This window comes from Rhinatrema bivittatum, chromosome 6 (genome assembly GCF_901001135.1).
Source record: "Rhinatrema bivittatum chromosome 6, aRhiBiv1.1, whole genome shotgun sequence".
In the NCBI taxonomy this organism is placed as follows: Eukaryota; Metazoa; Chordata; class Amphibia; order Gymnophiona; family Rhinatrematidae; genus Rhinatrema; species Rhinatrema bivittatum.
Genome location: NC_042620.1, coordinates 112349273 through 112373470, shown reverse-complemented (window position 1 = coordinate 112373470; position 24198 = coordinate 112349273). Strand labels below are relative to the sequence as shown.

The 24198-nt window shown below is 44.2% G+C and overlaps 1 protein-coding gene across 1 annotated transcript in view; it reads left to right on the top strand.

The window, feature by feature from the left end:
* LOC115093677 (neurabin-1-like) overlaps positions 1 to 24198 on the top strand; it is a 476950-nt gene that overhangs the window by 171609 nt on the left and 281143 nt on the right. Inside the window, exons 6-7 of the mRNA XM_029605797.1 lie at positions 2692 to 2821; positions 18796 to 18939. Of these exons, the coding sequence (XP_029461657.1) occupies positions 2692 to 2821; positions 18796 to 18939 (274 nt within the window). The remainder of the gene's footprint in view (positions 1 to 2691; positions 2822 to 18795; positions 18940 to 24198) is intronic.

Genomic DNA, 24198 nt, shown 5'->3' with positions numbered 1-24198 from the left:
CACTTGTCGAGCATAGCGGCCACTCACATTGCCGGCGTGGACAACGGGCAGGCGGATTCTCTCAGTCGTCGGCATCTAGATCCCGGAATATGGGAGCTGTCGGCGGAAGCGATGCACCTCATCGCCCAGCGTTGGGGGACCCCATGCTTGGATCTGATGGCGACCAGACTAAATGCGAAAGCGGTGCGTTTCTTCGGCCGAAGGCAGGAACACGGGTCAGAAGGAGTGGACACGTTGGTGCTTCCGTGGCCCCGTCAGTTTCTTCTTTACGTGTTTTCCTCCATGGCCTCTGGTCGGAAAGGTGTTGCGGCGCATAGAGTATCACCAAGGCCTGGTGATTCTTGTACCTCTGGAATGGCCGCGCCGTCCGTGGTTTGCGGTTTCGTCAACCTGCCGGTCGACGGTCCACTACGGCTGGGGCATCTTCCAAATCTTCTCCGTCAGGGCCCGGTGTTTTCGATCTGGCGGATCACTTTGGGCTGGCGGCCTGGCTTATCAGCGGAAACAGTTGAGGTAGAGAGGCTATTCAGACGCGGTTGTTTCAACTCTCCCTCAGGCGCGAAGGTCTTTGGAAGATTTCCACGTTTGGTGCGCTGCGCTACCTGTTGCGCCCCGTCATTCGTCTGTGGGTCACATTCCTTTGTTTCTGCACGATGGCCTGCAGAAGGGGTTGGCGTACAATTCGCTCTGAGTTCAGGTTGCGGCGTTAGGTTACTTGAGAGGCAAGGTCGAGGGGTTTTCTCTTGCGAGTCACCCTGCTGTTGTGCGGTTTTGTTTTGAGAGGTGGTCGGAATTGGCGACCTCTGGTGCGTGTTCCTTGTCCTTCCTGGAACTTGAGCTTGGTACTCCGTGGCCTGTGTGCGGCACGTTTGAGCCTATCAGGATGGCTTCCTTGACGGACCTACCTCTCGAGATGGTTTTCCTAGTGGCCATCTCCTCGGTCCGTCGTGTTTCTGAGCTGCAAGCTCTTTCCTGCAGAGCACCATTCTAGCATGTTTCCACGTCGGGAGTCTCCTTACAGACCATACCCTCCTTCTTACCTAAGGTGGTTTCTTCGTTCCATGTTAACCAGACGGTTGATTTGCCCTCTTTCTCGGAAGAGGAGCTCCAGTCGGCTCCAGGCAAAGACCTGAGGCGTTTGGACGTCCGTCGGGTCCTTCTGCGTTATCTGGAGGTTATCAACGACTTTAGTAGGTCAGACCACCTGTTTGTCTTGTGGAATGGGCCCAAGAAGGGGCTTCAGGCGTCCAAGTCTATTATCGCCGCTGGTTGAAGGGCGCTATCGCGTCCATGTATATTGGTTGCGGTACACCGGTTCCAGATGGGCTTACGGCTCATTCTTTGCGTTCTCAGGCGACTTCGTGGGCGGAAAAACGTCAATTGGTCTCTAGTCAAGAGATCTGCAGGGCGGCCACTTGGTAATCATGGTATACATTTTCCCGGCATTATCGGTTGGATGTCCGTGGTCCGTCCGCTCAGTCGTTTGGGAGCAGCGTGATTCAAGCGGGACTCTCAGGGTCCCACCCCAGTTCAGGCGGCTCGGGTACATCCCAGCAGTCTGGACTGATCCTGGTACGTACAGGGAAAGGAAAATTAGGTTCTTACCTTTGCTAATTTTCGTTCCTGTAGTACCAAGGATCAGTCCAGACGCCCGCCCACGGTTCTGGGAGTCCGCTCGTCTTCTCATATTCCACGGTCCTTCCTTGGCAGATTGTGTTCGCTACGTTCGGACCAGTTTTTAAGGGTAAGTTGTAATTCCTCAGTTTGTCTTTTACACTATTTGTGTTGTATTAGTTCTACCTGGTCTTCTATGTTGTCCAGGAAGTTTCTGTTTGATCTAGTCTTTAAGTGCCTACATGCCTACAAAATTACAAGGGGTACAGGAAATTTTTGAGGAAGTTGTCTGAAGTGGTCAATTACTTATTTCTGCTTTGATATCACATATACTGAGGGATCGCAGGTGGCACACCAGTATATCTAGGGGGTGCTTTCAGTTTTCTCTCTGACTCCATCTGCTGGACAGGAGGCATAACCCAGCAGTCTGGACTGATCCTTGGTACTACAGGAACGAAAATTAGCAAAGGTAAGAACCTAATTTTCCTATTGTTTATGTATAGGATGTTGAAAAAAAACATACTTATAAAAAAAAAATGTTAAAACAGCTGACAAACATCCAATAATTAAAAAAAAAAAAAAAAAACAACCCCAAACAACCCTCAAATGTTTCAATATTTCCCAAAACACCAATAAAACATTTCAAAACAGTAGAAACATCAAATAATTAAATCTGATTAAAAATCTCCTGCTCTCCATACCTGGTGTCACGATCCTGGCTGCTAGGCAGCCTTCCCACCAGCAGAGGTTCTCATAGAGCCACCCTGTCTCCTATACTAGCCACTTTCATGATGCAGCAGGGCTATCCCTATTGAGCCCTACCTACACAATGTTAAAAATGAACAAGGGCATGAAGACTTGAAAGGCGTGTTGTGTGTATGTGTATATCTCAATATAGAAAGACAGACCAAGGGGTTAATTTGGAAAAGAACCAAGGATAACAGCAGAAATCCTTCTCAAGTATGGTGGTAATGTAGCCAAACAATGATTATAGACTGTGCTGGCCTCTGACAACTTGACATCTGTTACACCGAGCATATCATCACAAAAGTACTATTTTATTTTTCTCTGCTTTAGGTTTTTAATTGGACGTGAAAAACCAGGAGCACAAAGTGAAGTAGCACGGCTTATCAGTGAAACTTTGGAACAAGAAAGATGTCAGCAACAGCTGTATGAGCAACACTATTCAGAGGGTAGTACAGGGCAGGTATGATACAAAGGATTTCAAGTTTCTTTCAATCCAATAATTTTTACCTTTGTTTTGTTATCAGTTAACGTTGGGTCTGGCTTGGAATTTTTCACTATTTATTTTAGTTAGTTTATATATAGTCATTCCAAGTGAAGATCACAATGGTTTACAAAAGTAACATTCATATTTTAAGTCCGTACATACTTTGGTATAACACATACTTTGAAATAACACATTTTGGTCTAGTTGACCAATTTGTTTTTTCTGTAAATAAAATGGCAGTTATGGGTTTATATACTTTGGTAATATAGGGTAATTGAAGGCTTATTTATTTCCTGCTTGTTTACTCCTGGGGGAATTCTGTGCAAAAAATTAAAAAATCTGAAACATTCTGAAGACATTTGTTAATATACTCACTGTTCAAGTAATAAATGTAAAATAGCAAAGAAAAATTATTCCTCTGAAACAATTTAAAACATTTTAAGCAGCAGTTCCAGCAATAGAAAGATACAGCCTTTCTCTCCGGCTTTTTCTCCCCCCTCTCTGGTTCTGACCTCTCTTTCCCCCCCCCCTCCCCCCAGCTCTTTGCTTCTCTAGTTCAATCCCTCCAATCCCAGCTCTCTCTCCTTTCTGGTTTAACCCCCAGACACTTCTTTCCCACTTCCAGGTTCAACAACCTCAACAGCTTTTTCATTTTCCACCACCTCCCTCCCCAGGGCTCCAGAAGAAAAGGGAGAAAAAAAAAAAAGCCACACATCTCCTAGCAAGCCAGCCTGCGACTAGCACCTCACCCTGCAGGCTATGAGTTGAATTAGGCAGCCAGGGAAGAGGAGGGGGAAGATCAGAGAGGCTCTGGAAGCCTTCCACAAACCTGGGGAAAGGAGGGATTTAGATGTGCCTTATCAAGCAGCAGCAAACTGCAAAATTAAAAAAAAAAAAAACAAACCAAAAAACCCCCACACCCCACAGTTGCACGCTGTACACGCTGCCTTTCTCTTATGCCCCCATGGGCCCATGCCAGGGGTGGATTGGCCTACCGGGGGATCGGGCATCCCCCGGTGGGCTGGTCGCTCCAGTCACGTGGTCTGCCATGCGTGGCCGTGACGGAGCCGCACTCGACAGACCACGTGATGTGTCCTGGGCCGGCCTGGGCGGCGAATACCCGGGCCGGTGTGACATCGTGAATCCGCCGCTGGCCCATGCAGTCACTTCCTGCCTCTTCTGGCTGCCTGGGTAGATATTTTAACAATTGCCTCCCCACCCCCCCGCCAAATTCTGTGCGGTAAGGACAAAAATCTGTGGGAGTGGGGAATTCTGTGAAAATTCTGCATTGCGCAGTTTTCCCCCAGGAGTATTGGTTGTATCTCTCTGAGAGTACTTTTGTATACTGGCAAGTAACAGGCTTAATAAATGAATATGAATGAAATACCAAAAATCCATCAGATTTGGCCTTATTTTATTTTAGCTGTCATTTGTTAGTGATGATCCATGAGAAGGCAAAAAAAAAAAAACCCAAAAATGCTTAGTTACATCTCTTTTTTTTTTTTTTATAGTGGAAGATTTGCTTTCATGACTACTTCTATAAATCAATAACTAAAGTTTAAGCAGATTATTATACTTAATGTTCTAATTGTTCCCTTGAAACATCTAATCTTTTCTTAAACATTTCCATTGATTTAGCTTTCTCTTGAAGCGCATTACTGAGTTTCTCCCGGGACAAGCAGGATGGTAGTCCTCACGTGGATGACATCACTGGACAGAGCCCTATCACAGAAAACTTTGTCAAAGTTTCTAGAACTTTTGACTGGCACACTGAGCATGCCATGCTCCCTGCAGCCACAGGGATCTCCCTTCAGTCTCTCTTTATCCGCTCTGCAGTTTGCCTCGCGGTTAGGAGCTCTGTGAGAATTTCTCACACAATTTTCCTCATGGAATAAAATTAAATTTTACTTTAAAAAAAAAAAAAAAAAAAAAGATTCCCTCATAGAGGTTAGCCATCGTGATAGTTTTTTTCCATCGCTCGATGAGTAAAGTTCACTATCCTCGGTTGGTTCCCGCTCCCACCTCTTTTGGTGTCCTCAGGCCATCGACCATTTTTGGGCCTCAACCTCTGCCATTATGGCAACAGGTTTCAGAAAATGTCCGGAGTGCCCCCGAACCATGTCGATTACCGACCCACATGATGTCTGTGTGCTGTGCCTCGGCTCATTACACGACGTGTCTTGCTGCCCAAGTTGTGCCCAGATGACTCCGAAGGGTAGGCGGGCTCGCATCATTACCGGCAGGCGCATCGAAGAAATTAGTCATCAAACCTCACCAGGAGCACCAGGGCAGCATTGACCATCCATCACCGACTCCATCTAAGGCATCTACAACATCTACCTCTGTGCTGGAGAAAGACTAAACCGAGTACTGAGGGAAGCACCAACGCGAGTCGACTCCCAGTGCCAGCACAGACACGGCATCTGCCTCGGTTTCTATCGAGCCGCTTGTGAAGAAGACACGGATAGAGGAGCCCTTAACACCCTCTCCACCCGAAAAACCAAGGCGATCCCCACCAATATCTGTGCCGGGTACTGAGCCCCCACAAGTCCCTATGGAGGTGCCAGTAGCACCTAGCCTGCCACCCCTGTAGCTGCGATATCTACAGTAGCTTTCAGGGAGGAACTGGACGGTTTCATCCGCCAGGCAGTGCTCGATGCTGTCTGAAACCTACAGCCATCTATGCAGGCCCCCATACTGGCACAGACACCGGAGCCATCTATATTTGCACCGTTGCTAACCATGCTGGATACACTCATCGGTGCCCTTCCAACACAACCTGGGCCACTGATGCCAAAGCAACCTGCAAAGCCTCTGAAAGCGCTGATTCCCATTCTGGGGTCCTCAGACGAAGGCACGGATTCCAGTCCTCTGTCACTGATGCCTGAACCGATGCCTGGTCCATCAGGGCTCTCTGGACCGAGAGGCCCTAGTTTTCCATCGATGCCTCCGGTGCCGCCGAAACCCACATCGGTGCCACTGCATCTTCCATCAAGGCCATTGAAGGATCCATCAGTGCCAAACCCGTCCTACCATACCAATTTTCTTCCCTCCTTCAGGATCTCGACAAGAGACCTTTTCTGACACATGGGAAGATGTTGACACTGACACATCCAAGGAGGATATTTTATCAGAACCATCTCCTCCAGCACAAAGGAGAAAATCTCCCCCAGAAGATCTCTCCTTTGCCAATTTTGTTAGGGAAATGTCAGAAACAATTCCCTTTGAACTCATTACAGAGGAGGGGACATGCCACAAAACATTAGAGGTTCTCCAATTTGTGGATGCACCGAAAAGTGATGGCTATCCCGGTACACAAAGTGCTAATAGATCTGCAACATCGTCTCTGGGAGCATCCTTGTGCTGTTCAGCCAGTGAATAAGAGGCAACTTATCTGGTCCAACATATTCCTGGATTCCAAAAACCACAACTGCCCCATCAGTCGGTGATAGTTGTCTGCACAAAAGAAGGCAGGAGGCTGCGACCACACTCAACACCACCTGGCAAGGACCAAAAATTCCTTGATATCTTGTTTCGCAAGATGTTTCAAGGTTCTATGCTAGTATCACACATAGCTGCATTTCAACTTTACATAAGAACATGAGACAGTATCAAAGGAATCTTTGGAAGCAGGTTCAGGGAATAGCTGACTCTCTTCCCCAAAATCAGCAAGATAGTCTCAATGCCATACCACAAAAAGGCCTTGAGGCTGGGAAACAGGTTTGTGCTGCTTACGACTCCTTTGAAACAGCTTCTCACATGTCAGTGACAGGTATCGGCACCAGGAGATGGGCCTGGCTAAAAGCCTCTGATCTGAGACCTGAAGTCCAAGACAAACTTGCCGATTTGCCATGCACTGGTGAAAACCTATTCGGCGACAAGATACTGGACGCAGTGGCTCAATTAAAAGACCACAATGAGACCTTGCAGCAGTTATCAATGGTAACTACTGAGGCCCCTTCTTCTGCAAGAAGATCTACTAGAAGGGACCCTAGGAAACAATTGTATCACCTATGCAGATGATACCCACCTGCATATGGCGCGAGGCCAACTAGGCCATCTCAGAGAGCACATCCTCGACAGCCCAAGACATTCAGGCCTAGCCACCACCACAAACAGGCCAAGCCTCTGGATTTTGAAACCTATCCAGAGAACAGCAGCCGATCCACTTTTGCCACTAGGAGGTCGAATTCACCATTTCATAACCAACTGACTCAACATTACCACAGGCCAATGGGTGATATCCATCATAACCCACGGATACCATCTAAATTTTCTTATGGTACCCCTTGGACTCACCACCCAATTCTCTGTGGATACACAAAGATCACACAAGTCTTCTAGAGTCAGAACTGTCCACCCTTCTGGGCACCAGGGCTGTGGAACCTGTGCCCTGGGCACAGCAGGGCAGAGGGTTCTACTCCTGCTATTTTCTCATTCCAAAGAAATCAGGCGGCCTCCGCCCCCATCTTAGACCTCCGCAATCTCAACAAATTTCTACAAAAGGAAAAGTTCAGGATGGCGGGCACCATGCTTCCCCTTCTGCAAAAAGGAGATTGACTCTGTTCTCTGGATCTTCAAGACTCTTACGCTCACATTCCAATATCCCCATATCACCGCAAGGAGCTGCGTTTCCTAGTGGGACATAAACACTTTCAGTACCGGGTCTTGCCTTTCGGACTTGCCTCGGCACCCCATGTATTTACAAAGTGCCTAGCAGTGGCTGCGGCCCATCTACGCAAGTCGACCTTACCTGGACAACTGGCTTATCAAGAGCCAATCAAAGCAAGGAGCTCTCGACGCTCTCAAGCTCACTATCAATCTGCTACATTCTCTGGGATTTCTCATCAACTACCAAAAATCCCAGCTGACTCCATCTCACCTCCTGACTTTCATCGGAGCAGATTTGGACACCACAGTGGCAAAGGCCTTCCTTCCCAACGACCGCGCAAATGTACTCTCCAGACTAGTTGTATCACTACACACAAAGAAAACAGCCTCAGCCCATCGATTCTTAAAGTTGCTGGGACACTTGGCTTCCACGGTCCACGTCACTCCTATGGCCAGACTGGCCATGAGAATAACTCAATGGACTTTGAAATCTCAATGGCTCTAAGCCTCTCAACCACTTTCATCCCAGATTCAAGTAATCAACCAGTTACATTTATCGCTTCTCTGGTGGACGAACAAAGTCAGCTTGCTAACAGGTCTACCCTTTCAGCAACCAGTTCCGCATCCAACTTGGGTTGGGGAGCTCATGTGAACAATTTTCAAACTCAAGGTACTTGGACACAGCTCGAAGCAACATTTCAAATCAACTTCCTAGAGCTTCGAGCTATACATTCTGCTCTATATGCATTCAAGGACTGCCTTTCACACAAGACTGTACTCGTACAAACAGATAACACAGTTGCAATGTGGTACGTGAACAAGCAGGGCGGCACAGGCTCTTACCTCATCTGCCAAGAAACTGTGCAAATCTGGGCCCGGACCCTGGCACACTCCATGTATCTATGGGCCACTTATCTGGCAGGCATGCAGAATGTGGTAGCAGATCACCTCAGCCAACAGTTCCATCCCCACAAGTGGTCTGTGGATCCCGTGGTAATGACCAGAATCTTCTAACGCTGGGTTCAACCAACAATAGTCCTCTTTGCATCCGAACTGAATCACAACATGGACAGATTCTGCTCCCTGCACAGGAAACAGAACAAGCTAGCCATTGACGCCTTTGCTCACCCCTGGAACACAGGCCTCATATACCCGTATTCCTTGATACCGCTGATAGTCAAAACTGTCGTGAAGCTACAGTAGGACAAAGGGTCAGTGATACTCATAGCACCGTATTGGCCTCGACAAGTAAGGTTTCCCATGCTTCTCAGAGAACCCATTCGCCTGGGCCCAGCGCCCACTCTCATAACTCAGAACCAAGGCATGTTATACCATCCGAACCGTCAAACCCTATCCCTCACAGCCTGGATGTTGAAAGCTTGATCCTCCAACCACTCAACCTTTCAACTGATGCCTCTAAAGTGCTTGTAGCCTCACGAAAGCCTTCCACACGAAAATTCTATCGTTCTAAGTGGAAAAGATTCACCACATGGTGCACGCAAAAAGGTATCAACCTCTTCTCCTGCCCCACACCATCTCTATTAGACTCTCTCTGGCACCTTTCAGACTCTGGTCTCCAGACTTCTTCGGTGAGGGTACACCTGAGTGCTATCTCAGCGTACCACAAAAGAGTTGGGGATGCCCTGGTAACAGTGCAACCCCTTGAGTAGATTTATGAGGGGCCTACTACAACTCAAGCCCCCTCTATGGCCACCAGTCACTGAATGGGACTTAAATGTAGTACTTACAAAGCTCATGTGCTCCCTGTTTGAGTCTTTGCACTCCTGTGATGTTAAATTTTTTACATGGAAAGTTCTTTTCCTAGTAGCCATTACATCTGCTCGAAGGGTTAGTGAGTTACAAGCACTTGTCACATACTCACCCTTTACAAGGTTCCTACATGACCGAGTGCTTCTACATACTCACCCTAAATTCCTTCCCAAGGTGGTTACTGACTTCCACTTGAATCAGTCTATAGTCTTGCCCACCTTTTTCCCAAAGCCTCATTCTCACCAGGGCAAGAGAATTTTACACACCTTGGACTGTAAATGTGCACTTGCATTTTACCTAGACCGCACTGCAGTCCACAGGAAATCCACCCAGCTCTGTTTCTTTTGATAAAAACAGACTAGGAGTTGCAGTGGGCAAACAAATTCTCTCCAACTGGCTAGCAGACTATATCAAATTATGCTATGAAAAAGCAGGACTTCCTCTCCAGTGATGAGTGAAGGCGCACTCAGAGCCATGGCAACCTCAGTAGCACACTATCGTTCAGTACCGATTACTGACATCTGCAAAGCTGCAACATGGAGCTCTCTTCGCACATTACTGCCTGGACAAAGAAGGACGTCAAAACTCTGTATTTGGCCAATCCGTCTTGAAGAACTTATTTCCAGTATAATCCCAACTCCTCCTGCATCCAATCTGCTGTGATTTTCAGGCTGCCTCATTTTTCCCAACAGTATACCAATTGTTGTGCCTGTTGCACAAATTGTATGCTGTTGGTTCACACAAATGAGTCAGCCTGTAGCTTGCTACTCACCCACATGTGAGGACTACCATTTTGCTTGTCCTGGGAGAAAGCAGAGTTGCTTACCTGTAATAGGTGTTTTCCCAGGACAGCAGGATGTAGTCCTCACGAAACCCACCTGCTACCCCGCGTAGTTGGGTCTGAAATGTTTTATTTTTTTGCTCGCACCTTTTGCTACAAATGAGACTGAAGGGAGACCCCTGTGGCTGCAGGGATCATGGCATGCTGGGCATGCTCAGTGTGCTAGTCAAAAGTTCTAGAAACTTTGACAGAAAAGTTTTCTGTGATAGGGCTCCGTCCAGTGACATCACCCACATGTGAGGACTATATCCTGCTGTCCTGGGAGAACACCTGTTACAGGTAAGCAACTCTGCTTTCTACTGTGTAAAGTTAAAACCAAACATCATTCCTATGTAAATGATGAATGCTTTATTTTCTCTGAGGGTTTCCCTTTATCTTGTTAGTTGTTCTGGGATTATTAATTCCCTATAAAATACATAGTAACAATGGCAGAAAAAGGCTAAATGATCCATCTAGTCTGCCAGAAAGTTTCTTAAGGCAGTAACTCTTTTGGTGATAGATGGTCATTCACAGATGAGCCTTGATGGTAGAAGTTTTGAATAAGACAAAACTTGCCAGGCTCCTTTTTCGGGACCACAGCCAAAGGTGATGGAAAGATTTTGTAATATAGTAATGACAACAGAGAGACAAAATGAAAATCCAGTTATGAAATGAAACTCCAGGGAGATCGACTCATAACCAGTGTCAGGAAATATTTCTTCATGGAGAGGGTGGTGAATGCCCTTCCAGAAGAGGTGGTTAACACTAAAACAGTCAAGGAATTCAAAGGGGCATGCATTAAAAGCTGTGAATCCTTAAAGGCTGGAGTTAGAAATAAAGAAAGAGTGCATGGGGGTAACTTGCTGGTGTGGCAGTTGCTACCCTTAGCAAATAACAGTATCATGGCTTAATGCAACTCCACCATTGCTCTCTACTTCGGCAGAGAGTGAATAAAAGGGGAATTGGATTCAGACAGCAACCAAGTGCCCTAACTTTTATGGTTTGGGGAACAAATAAACATGGGGGTAACTGGCTGTTGTGGTGCTTACTACCCTTAAACACTAAGCCTGATATTTTTGATGCAACGCCAACATTGTTCTCTGCTTTCATGGCAATGGTTAAGGGAAATTGCATTCAAACAGCATCAGAGGTCTCTGACTTTTACAGTCTGCTAAACTGATAAGCATGGGGATAACCTGCACAGTGCACCAGGTACTAGCATAAGCTTGCTGGGCAGACTGGGTGGATCATTTGGACTTTTTCTGCCGGCATGTCTCTGTTTCTATGTTTGTCCATTTGCTTATGGTTATAACTACTGCTCCGTGGAGGTTAATTCCATGTTTCTGTCAAGTGTAGTAACTACTGGTCCGAGAAGGTTACCCCCAAGCCTTAGGTTTGGGGGTGATAAAACTTACAATCTAAGGGGCGGATTTTAAGAGCCCTGCTCGCCGGTGAGCCTATTTTACATAGGCTCACCAGCGCGCGCAGACCCCGGGACTCGCGTAAGTCCCGGGGTTCTCCGAGGGGAGCGTGTCGGGGGCGGGCCCGGTCGTCGCGGCGTTTAGGGGGCGTGTTGGCAGCGTTTTGGGGGCGGGTCCGGGGGCGTGGTTACGGCCCGGGCGGTCCGGGGGCGTGGCCGCGCCCTCCGTATCCGCCCCCAGGTCGCGTCCCGGCGCGCTAGCGGCCCGCTGGCGCGCGGGGATTTACGTCTCCCTCCGGGAGGCGTAAATCCCCCGACAAAGGTAAGGGGGGGGTTTAGACAGGGCCGGGGGGTGGGTTAGGTAGAGGAAGGGAGGGGAAAGTGAGGGGAGGGCGTTAAAGGATTCCCTCCGAGGCCGCTCCGATTTCAGGGGGCCCCGGCGCGATCTCCCGCTCTCTGGCCACGGCTGCGTTGAGAAATGGCGCCGGTGGCCCTTTGCCCTTATCATGTGACAGGGCAAAGGTAGCGCCAGCGCCATTTTGGTTCCTGGCTCCCGACGTCACGCATGCAGGAGATCGCTCCCGGACCCCCGCTGGACCCCCAGGGACTTTTGGCCAGCTTGGGGGGGCCTCCTGACCCCCACAAGACTTGCCAAAAGTCCAGCGGGGGTCCGGGAGCGACCTCCTGCACGCGGGCCGTATTGCCAATATTCAAAATGGCGCCGGCGCTACCTTTGCCCTCACTATGACATACGGGCGACCGGCACCATTTTGGTTCCTGGCTCCTGACATCACGCGTGCAGGAGGTCGCTCCCGGACTCCCGCTGGACTTTTGGCAAGTCTTGTGGGGGTCAGGAGGCCCCCCCAAGCTGGCCAAAAGTCCCTGGGGGTCCAGCGGGGGTCCGGGAGCGACACCTATATTGGCAAACTCGATTCATTCAGACAAACAAGCAACAGCTCATCACTTTCTAACCTTACTAGGCCACATGGCCTCCATAGTTCATGTCACTCCTATGGCAAGGCTCGCCATGAGAGTAACACAATGGACTTTAAGATACAATGGATCCAAGCCATTCAACCACTGTATTCTCCAATTCAAGTAACCTACCAGCTACGTTCATCTCTACTTTGGTGGGTGAACAAGGACAAATTGCGCAAGGGCCTACCCTTCCAACAACCAGTCCCACAGATAACGTTAACTACAGATGCATCCACCTTGGGTTGGGGAGCTCACATAGACAACCTCCAAACCCAAGGTACTTGGACAAAGCTTGAAGCAACGTTTCAAATCAATTTCCTGGAGCTACGAGCTATACGTTATGCACTACATGCGTTCAAGGATTGCCTTTCACACAAGACTGTTCTCATCCAAACGGACAACACAGTAGCCATGTGGTACATCAACAAACAGGTACGGGCTCTTATCTCCTTTGTCAAGAAGCTGCACAGATTTGGGGATGGGCACTGAACCACTCAATGTTTCTCCAGGCCACTTATCTGGCAGGCATTCACAACGTAGTGGCAGATCGACTCAGTCATCAGTTCCAACCACACGAATGGTCCTTGGATCCCACAGTTGCGACCAGGATATTTCAACGTTGGGGACAACAAACGATAGACCTCTTTGCGTCAATTCTGAATCACAAAGTGGACAAATTCTTTTCTCTACACAAACAGAAAAACCAGCCAGCCAAGGATGCCTTTGCTTGCCCTTGGAACTCAGGTCTTCTATACGCGTATCCTCAAATACCGCTTATAACCAAAACTCTTGTGAAGGTACCACATGACAAGGGGTCCATGATACTCATAGCCCCATATTGGCCTCAAAGTATGGTTTCCCACGCTTCTCGACCTCTCAGTCAGGGATCCAATTCGCCTGGGAGTAGCTCACACTCTCATTACTCAGGATCAGGGTCCGTTGTGCCATCCCAACCTTTAATCCCTATCCCTGACAGCATGGATGTTGAAAGCTTGATTTTACAACCACTCAATCTGTCAACCAATGTATCTCAAGTGCTTATAGCGTCACGTAAACCTTCCACACAAAAGAACTATTCTTCGAAATGGAAAAGGTTTACTTTGTGGTGCAAACAGGATATTGATCCTTTCACCTGCCCCACTACTTCTCTACTAGACTACTTATACCATCTTTCAGGCTCTGGTCTCCAGACTTCCTCTGTAAGAGTCCATTTTAGTGCAATCTCAGCTTACCATAACAAGATGGGAGATGCACCAATATCCACACAACCTCTTGTCAGTAGGTTTATGAGGGGTTTAATACAACTTAAATCACCAATTCGGCCACCAGTCACGGAATGAGACCTTAATCTGGTCTTAACAAGACTCATGCATTCTCCTTTTGAACACGTGAATTCCTGTGATGTAAAATTTCTCACATGGAAAACTATCTTCCTCATAGCCATTACATCAGCTAGAAGGGTTAGTGAGTTACAAGCACTTGTCATGTACTCACCCTACACGAAATTCCTACATGACAGAGTGGTTCTCCATACACATCCAAAATTCCTTCCCAAGGTAGTTACGGAATTCCACTTGAACCAATCCATAATTTTACCCACTTTTTTTCCAAGGCCTCATTCTCATCAAGGAGAACGGGCCTTACATACCTTGGACTGTAAGCGTGCGCTAGCATTTTACTTAGACCGCACTGCAATCCATAGAAAATCCACTCAGCTCTTTGTTTCTTATGATCCAAACAAACCGGGTAAAGCAGTGGGTAAACATACTCTATCCATCTGGTTAGCAGATTGCATACAGGTTTGCTATGAAAAAGCAGGCCTTCCTCTCCAAGGGCGAGTAAAGGCACATTCAGTAAGAGCAATGTCAACCTCAGTAGCACACTATCGTTCAGTGCCAGTCCTTGACATATGTAAAGCAGCAACATGGAGTTCTCTTCATACCTTTGCAGCTCATTACTGTTTGGACAAAGAAGGACGACAAGATTCAGCCTGTGGAATCTGTCTTAAAGAACTTGTTCCCAGTTTAATCCCAACTCCTCCTACATCAAACCTACTGTGATCTTCGGCTGACTCATTTTCAACAACAATACTTCACTGTTGCTTCACTACAAAATGACTCAGTCTCTAGCTTGCTAATCACCCGTATGTGAGGACTAGCATCCTGCTTGTCCTTGGATAAAGCAAAATTGCTTACCTTGTAATAGGTGTTATCCCAGGACAGCAGGATGTAGTCCTTATGAAACCCACCCGCCACCCTGCGGAGTTGGGTCTCATACCTTTTATTTTATTTTTTTTTGCTAAAGCTATTGCTACATATGAGACTAGAGTGAGACCCCTGTGGCAGAGAATATCATGGCATGCTGGGCATGCTCAGTGGCTTCACAGTGCCAGTCAATAGTTTCTAGAATCTTTGACAGAAAGCTTACCCGCAATAGGGCTCCGTCAGTGACGTCACCCATATGTGAGGACTACATCCTGCTGTCTTGGGATAACACCTATTACAAGGTAAGCAATTTTGCTTTATTTAAAATCTTTTCTATATCGTCAAGTTAAATACCATCACAACGGTTTACAGGAAGGCACATAAAATAATGATAAATATATAGGAACATACATTCTAGACAGGTGCCATTAAGATTCGGTTGCATAGTTTTATGATCAATACTATTTGGTGAATGTGGTAAATCTTGTCCTTTTATACAGGTATCATTTTATTTACAAGTATAATTTTATAAGTTGTATATTTTGTTAGCAGTAAGGTAAAATAATAAAATGCGCACAAATTAGGTGCTGTGTGCAGATGTTCTACTGCATGTCCCCTTCTACTTTCTTTTCTCCATTCTCTTTGTGATAAGATTGTTTAAAAGCCAAGTTTTTAAACTTTTTTTTTTTTTTTTAAAGATTTGATGTCTCTTTGTAATCTGATCTCTAGTGGCATGGTGTTCCATAGAATAGGTCCTGCTAATGATAATGCCTGTTCTCTCACTTGGGTTAGTCTTGCTGTTCTGATAGAAGGGACGGTTAGGAGTGCTTTGTTAGCTGATCTCAGGTTTATATGTGGGACATGTAGTGCTGTGTTCAGCCATTCTGCTTTTTCATTATGTATTAATTTGTGTATGGTGCATAGTGTACTGTATTCTTTGCTGAATGGGTGTAACCAGTGTAACTCTGCTAGAGTTCCGGTAATGTGGTCTCTCTTTCTTTTACCCGTCAGAATTCTTGCTGCAGTGTTTTGTAGTATTTGGAGTGGTCTTAGTGTTGTGTATGGTAATCCTAATAGTAATGCGTTGCAGTAATCGGTGCTTGCAAATATTAAACCTTGTAGCACTGTTCGGAAGTTTGTAGGTGTTAGTAGTGGTTTTAATCTCCTGAGGATCATGAGCTTTGCATAGCCTTCCTTTACTTTTATAGATATGTTTCATGATGAGTTCTGTTTCTATTATCACTCCGAGGTTCTGTACTTTCTCTGATAATTCTATTTTCTGGTTATTTTTAAGCATAATTGTGTTTTGAATGACCTCAATATTCTTTTGTTCTAAGTGTAAAAATTCGGTTTTTTTCAATGTTAATAACTAGCTCCATTTGGTTTAGTAGCTGTTTGATAATATCTAGGTACATGTTAGCTAGGTTTAGGGTTTTTTCGTCGTCGATGGGTAGGATTAGTTGAATGTCATCCGCATATATGTAATGTATGATACCCAGGCCTGCCAGTAGGTGGAATAATGGCAGTAGGTCTATGTTAGAGTGTTGTGGAGAAGACTGATTCCTGTGGTACTCCTGTTTGAAGGTTTATTTTTTGTGATATTACGTCTTTGATCTGTACTTGAAAAAATCTGTTATTTAGATATGATTTGAACCAGTTGATTGTTTTGCTGTGTAGTCCTATTTCTTCTAGTCTTTTTAGTAGTATCTCAAGGTTTACTGTGTCAAAGGATTGACAGGTCTAGCATCACTAGAATGTAATGTTTTCCTCTATCAAATCCTCTCATTATATTTTCTGTGATTATAGTCTAATCTTTTCTTCTTATATGCCAGCATGATTTTTACCTTAGCATAGTTGAGAATCCTTGCTATTACTGGTCTTGGTCTTTCAGCATTATCTTTTGCTGGGCCAAGTTGATGGGTGGGCTTCACTGCAACTGTATCAGTTTCTAGTGAGAGGTCCAACTTTTAAGGCAACCATACCTGTGCTATCTAAATTAGCTCCTGATCTTTCACTGTTTCTAGTAAGCCAGTTTGTGGATATTCCTTCTGTGGATTTCTTGATCCTTAATCTTGTCCATTAATAAAATAAATGTTTTTTAATGCAGCCAGCTGAACAGTAAATTGCTCAGATGCAATTTCTTGAGCTTCAAACATATGATCAATGTCTGTTTTTAACTGCATGTCTCTCAACAGCTTCTTTTGATGTCATCAAGCAAGGACTGCAGTTTATTGAGGGTGTCTTCTAAAACTACTAAAACATTCCTTGAGATTTTTTACCATTTCTTCCTTTAAGTCAGCTAAGAATTTCTTAGCTTCTGATGCCATCTTATCAGATTTAGTTTTCTCCAATGCAGAGCCAGCTGCCACAATTAACATTCCTTGCCTTTTTTTAGCTTTAGATAAGCTTATCTATGTAAATCTTGTTCTTACTGTTAGTTTAACACCAGTACCTGCACTGAGATGTTAGAATTAGTTAATTCAGTGGGGCTTATGTAATAAGCTGTCCTAAGCCCTACCTGAATTTTTACTTGTGTTTTAGCACTGGTTTTTCAGTGCTAACCTTGACCAGGTATGTAATAACTGCTTTAGTGCCGAAATACCCCATGCTAAAAAATTCCACGGCAGCTTAGTGCATCTGATGCAAATTGCAGGGTAATAAGCCTTATTAGGTATTACCCTGCATTGCAAAGAGGCATGCTAGTAGGGAGGCTGCCTAGTGTGTCTTTTTTTTTTACCATGGAAAATGTAGCACCCAATTGGAGGCAAGAGGTAAAATTCCTACAGGCTGGGTTGACTCAGCCAGTCCCCCCTCACTTTCCAGTATGCCTAACTGTCCTTCCCACCTATATTTAAAAAAAAAATTCAGGATGGGATCTGGGTCATTATCTCCTGCTAGTCCCCTCTCTCAAAGAATCTGGCCCAGCAAATCTCCAGCTCTTTAAATTCCCCCCCCCCCTCCCCCCCAATTCCCACTCAGGGAAAACCCTGCTGGAGAAGACCTTGCTTTTTCTGGCAAGACTTTTCCCTCATTGGGAGTCAATTGGTCCCTCCATTGTCACATGTCAGTGAAAAGACCAGTACCCTTTCAGAATTCTGAAAGGGCAGCCTTCTGAAAGGGGATTAGTTCTTTTGTTGACATGTGACAGTGGAGAGAACAATCTGCAGACAGTGAAAAAGTAAATAAATGAATATTGTCAGTTTATTCACTTCTTCATTGTTTGCTGATTTGTCCCTCCATTGTTATACGTCAGTTAAAGTCCACTGTCGTTTCAGAATTCTGAAAGGGCTTGGTCCTTTCATTGAAGTGATGGAGGAACTGATCGCTGCCAGTGAGGGAATAGCCCTGCTTGATTGAGGAGGTAAGGTCTGCTCCGGCAGGAGTTCCCTGGTAGGGAATTTTTGGAAAGCCGGGTTTCTGCTGGGCTGGATTCTTTGAGGAGGAGGAGGCTTGGAGGAAGGGAGGGGACCTAGAATCTGCCCTGACTTTATAGGCTAGAGGGGAAGGGGTTTAGCATGCTTCGAAGGGAGGACCTGCTGGGCCAACCCATGCTAAGCAGGAGGGAGAGTGGTTGGGGGAAATATTTTTTTTTTTTGGCATGTGGATAGGCATGCAAATCGACTGTTTAAAAAAAAAAAGTTATTTTTTAGTTTAGCATACTGTATTTTTTTTAACTCCTGGTCTATTTGCATGTCACTAACTTCATGCATCTGACCACAATTTTAACGCGTGTTGAATAAAACCCAGGCTAAAATCTAACTCAGTTTTTAACACTGGTTTTATTACATTTGTTCCATAGAACAGATTTTTGTGGAGTTCTTCTCTCAGCTGCATAGTCACATCAGAAGTCCAAAATGTTATCTCGTGTGGTTCCTTGGAGTTGTACTTAGTTTGTAATCTTATTTATAATTTTATATTCTTAATCTTATTATTTTATGATTGTGCCTTTAATTTAATGTTTATTTTTGCTCTGTATTTAGATTTGCTGTACCTCATCTGGAAAGGCATGTTAGTTTTTACATTTATTTTTACAAAATTTATTAAAATGTTGATAAATTTTAAATTGTTTTTTAAATGCCCAAACTATACAGTTTTACTGTAGAAATGCATGTATTTCACTGTAATGTTTCTGTACTTTATTTATCAGGAGGATGACTATGATGAGGAAGATTCTCTTGAATCACATTTTCATGGTGAAAATTCTGTTGAAGTTTTTTATCTTCCAGAAAATGATGATATGAGTTTTCCACTGGATATGGACGCTGCACAATTTGTTCTTAAGTTTAAAGAGGTATACTGTGTTTATATTCATGCTTTTAATATATGGCAAAGAAATTCTGAGAACCAAGTTAAAAAAAAAAACTGCTTGCTTTTTTTTTATCTATCAACTTTTCATTATACATTCAAGTATAATTACATCTTGAATTATGCAGGTTATTTAGCCAAAAACATATGTTACATTCGCTACACATAAGGTCAGACAGAAGAGAGAAAAATCCACAAAATTATCTGTGTAATATTAACCACGTGTATCCACTAATTATATTGTGCTTATTTAGACCTTAAATCATTGGCCCCAAACAAGCCACAAATAAGTTTTAAACACTAATAGTATAACATATGGAAAAAGGAAAAAGAGAACCTGCATTATTTAGCCCACAATTGAGGATCCAGAGTACCAAATTCCATAAACAATCATTAGCAAGATTTTCTTTTTGCTAACTTGAGGGATATTTTTCATTTGAGAGAGTAAGTTCCCAACTTAAGAGCTTTATTTTGTGGTTCCTGGTGTGGAAGTTCCAATGGGTTTTGTTCTATTTTCAATGAATTGTGCCAACTGACTGGCAGGCCGATACAGTACAGTTAACCGGCATTTGGACGCGCGTTTTCGACGTGCTAGCTTTACCCCTTATTCAGTAAGGGGTAATAGCGCATCGAAAACGCGTGTCCAACCCCCCGAGACTAATAGCGCCCGCAACATGCAAATGCAAGTTGATGGCCCTATTAGTCATTCCCGGGCGATACAGTAAGTATCTGCACATTTTTCTTTAAGAAATTAGCGCCTACCCAAAGGTAGGCATTAATTTCTGCCGGCGCCAGGGAAGTACACAGAAAAGCAGTAAAAACTGCTTTTCTGTGCACTCTCCGACTTAATATCATGGCGATATTAAGTTGGAGGTCCCAAAAGTTAAAAAAAAAAAAAAAAAAAAAAAATTAAAATTTAAAAGCAGCTCACGGGTTGAAAACCGGACACTCAATTTTGCCGGCATCCGGTTTACGAACCCATGGCTGTCAGCGGGTTTGAGAAGACACTGTCAAAATTGAGCATCAGCTGTCACTCGTTGACAGCTGCCGCTCCTGTCCAAAAAGAGGCGCTAGGAATGCGCTTGTGTCCCTAGCGCCTCTTTTTACTGCGGGCCCTAATTTAAATAAATTAAGTTACTGAATATTGCGCACAGGAGAGTGGCCTGTGAACGCGCTGGGAGAGCAGGCGCTCTCCCGCGATTTTTACTGTATCGGCCCGTGGGTTGGGTAAAAAAACTGGTTATTTTTAATGGGTGTTCTCTAAAGACAGTCCACCAGTCACACAGATGGGTGACTACATCCAAAGCAATCAGTACGGAACATGTTTTCCAGAGCTTTTAAGCAAAGGCTTGAAACCCCCTGGAGGGATGTGTAGCTATTTCCATGGCTGGGCATGCTTGAGTTCTGTAATGAAACTAATGACCTAACTTGAGGGGGGGGGGGGAGGGTATGTGTGACTGGCTGTTTTCAGAAACAGCCTAATACAGGGAAGCAACTTTTGTTTTCTCTGAAGACAGGTCACTTCAGTCACACTGATGGGATTCCCTAGCTAAGGAGTAGCCTCTAACAAAAAGGAGGAAAAACATCCTGCCAACAGGGTGGAACAACTATATTTGGATTTTTTTTTTTTAAATAGGAATAAAACACAATAAGTAGGCAATGTGGACTTAGTAACACCAATGGAATACTTTATTAAAGTATACTGCCCTTACCCCAACCCTTTACTCTGCTGGCATTATGTCACGGATGGATGGAAATAACTTTCCTATTTGATGGTGTTTTCCTAAAGAACACCTATAAATGGGCCCTACTGGTGCTGACATTAAGCAGCACTAGTACGGTTATGATAGAATTTAGTATAAGATGATTGTTACTAGTGCCTGAAGCTTTCTGACACTGCAGACTGTAGTGGCTGCCACTAAAAAAGCAATTTTGCAGGCCAGGTACTTTAATCCACAGGAGGCTAGAGCTCAAAATGGGTTTTTATCAACTGAATTCAAAGCACATTGAGGTCCTATGATACTGTGAGTAGCTTGACAGGTGACTTCAAACAAAGAAAGCCCCGTATATGATGCTTACAAAAAAGTGTTCAGAAATTGATCTCCCTTCTACCATTATGATAGTATGTACCAGTAGCACTAAGGAGTGCCTTAACAGGTGGTTGTAAGACCTGACTGAGGTATGTAGAAGATGTTCAAGCAGATTTTATGTAGGACATTTAAAGTTCTAGTGCACTGCTGTCGCACCAAAATAGCAAACCACCTGCATTTATAATCATGAGGCCTTCTCCTTGCTAGAAAACCAGAAATATTGAAGAGACCAAAAGAATATATCACTTCGCTGTTAATATCCAGAGCAAGAGATTGAAAGTTGAGATGGAGTTCTCCAGTATTGGAGTTAGGTTTAAAATTTGTAATTGATTTCTTGATAAATCCTGGAAGATTGGAAACTAAATTTGTCTCAGCCAGGATGAAACTGAGAATCATAGTCCTTTAGTCTCTCTTTATTAAGGATAGAAATATCTGAGGATATGCATACAGAAACCCCTTTCTCCAGTGCAGGGAAAAGATATTTGTGCTAATTTTTCTGATTTTCTTTTGAAGCAGTAGGCTTATCTGATCTGCTGTGAAGGGACTATCTCAAGGAAAAAGGTGCTGTTTGCCAGAAAGTTTTTCTTGTGTTCCAGATAAGTGGCTTTTAGGATTGGACTGTGCGACAGGCCCCAGTTTCACAACCTGATTGCTTCCCAGACCAGGAGGAGAAAGAGATTCTTGCTTATTCAGGTAGAACGTTGCCTACCTGATTGCACCAGGACATTTCGATTGGTAGTCTGATCGGAGAAAGTTCTTTTTTACTCAACGCACAATTAAACTCTGGAATTTGTTGCCAGAGAATGTGGTTAGTGCAGTTAGTATAGCTGTTTAAAAAAGGATTGGATAGGTTCTTGGAGGAGAAGTCCATTACCTGCTATTAAGTTCACTTAGAGAATAGCCACTGCCATTAGCAATGGTTACATGGAATAGACTTAGTTTTTGGGCACTTGCCAGGTTCTTATGGCCTGGATTGGCCACTGTTGGAAACAGGATGCTGGGCTTGATGGACCCTTGGTCTGACCCAGTATGGCATTTTCTTATGTTCTTATAGCATATTGTCCATAGTTTGAGACTTATGTGAAGTCTTTTTGTCCTAGAGGTACCTGAGACCCTGGGTCCTTTCATGTAAGCTCCCCAGCATAGATTGGACATGTGATCAGAAGAAGTAAATGTTGCTAAATTTGGAAGAATATGCCCTTGGCAAGATTAGAATAGAAGAGCTACTGAGTCGTGACTCTCCTGAGCAGCTTCAGCACACTGATGCATTGCTGCAGCCCTAGAGTAAGTTGGCTCCACTGGATGTCCAAGCATGTCTGAGATGGAGATGTACGATGAGAATTATATGGACTATAAAATCCATAAGGTGCAGCATCCTTAATGTTCAGTCTGGTGCTGATTCTGCCTCATTTCCTCTGATGCAAATACAGAGTCCAAGATTTCTCTGACAGGGAGTAAAGCCATAGATCGTCGTCTAGCAAGAACCCTTATAAATTCCAATTCACATGTTGAGCTGATTTTAGATTTGTGATAGTTGAAAAAACCTTTGCAACTCCAGCAGATGGATGATGTAGTTCAGGGATGGCCAATTCCAATCCTCAAGAGGCACAAACAGGCAGGCTTCAGGATATCCATAATGAATATGCATGAGAGATGCATGCACTGCCTCCATTGTTTGCAAATCTATCTCATGCATATTTATTATGGATATCCTGACAGCCTGGCCGACAAAGTGAGCATGCTGGATAGGAAGTAGTTTCCTTTCAAGCATGGCTGCATAGCGGTTTGGATGACATACTCCTTACCCCCCCTGATGTCAGAGCTATGTGTTGGAGATCAGTGCCAGTACACATTTTTTGATGGACCCTGTTAATGTTTCTGCATTGCTCTATGCTTGATGCATGGTATAAATTGGGACAATGAGATTTTTGGCACTGAAGGAGTTGATGCCTTCCTTGGCATGTCCAAGCCTTCAGCAGTCTGGGTAGATCCATGGTTCATATGCTGCTTTAGTACTGGCTCGGTGGAGCTCAACTTTTTCTTAATTTCCTCAAAATGAGACACATCCATTGCACATGCTGCAATGCCAGAAGATAAATTATAAAATACTGTAGAAAGCAGCGATCAGTGGATCTTAGAAATGCAGTCATCAATTCCAATATAAAAAAATGAACAGAGACATTCTATGGGATCTGACACACTTGCTTAGAGAAGTTTCATGCCTTCTCTGGAAAGTTCTGAGAAAGTGTTCTGTGTTGGCGCTGTTGCATGTCGAAACCCATCTGTGATTGAAATGAACTGTTTGTTTTCGGATAAATGTCTCTCTTCCTTCCTTACGTAAAAATGTTCTGAAAAAATACATCTTTGATTTAGTTTTGAGTCTCAGCTGCTGCTTAAATGTTAGTAGGCAACTTCTACAATATTTGATATTTGAAGTTTCTCTTGCTTCACAATACTTATTTCTTCAAGCAAGATGAATCTGGGAAATGTTTTTATAGTATTTAATGGATATTTTAATCATATGCTTTTTTAAACTTCAATTTTGCTGCTGCTTTAGTCTATTTACTTACATGTTGGCAATGAAAATGATTCAGAGTTGGTCCTGATGTTAATAGTATGATTTTGAATGCAGAAATGTCAAAGCATTGGTTATTTATGTACCATGTTCTTGTTGGCCACATGTAATCAAATCAAACAGCAGAAGAAAGGTGGGAGCTTTAAAAATTACTCTTTAAAAGAAATGTAGAATTAAGGTTCAACAAACAAGTTATAGGTGATCTTTTTATTGGACTCACTTACATATGCAATGAGCTTTGGAGAGTTATCCTCTCCATCAGGTCAGTGCAGTACTGAGGTTTTAAATAATTCAGTCATCTAGGTCTTTGGTTACCTGTATATGCCACCATAGCTCAGTAAAGGGGAAAGGAGGAGAACATGAGAGATGATTAGCAGTAAAACTTTGAAATCGATAAGGCCTATATCTGGTAATGAATTAAAATGCCAGTGTTTTGTTTGATCATTCTAATTTTAAATGTTTTTTGTTATATGCTCCTAAATTTTCCTTTAGGTAACCTGATTGAAGTCATTAAGAGAATGATCTTCCTTTGAGAAGTGCTCACCTACTGAGCTGTCATTGTTTTGCTTTGTAATGTTTT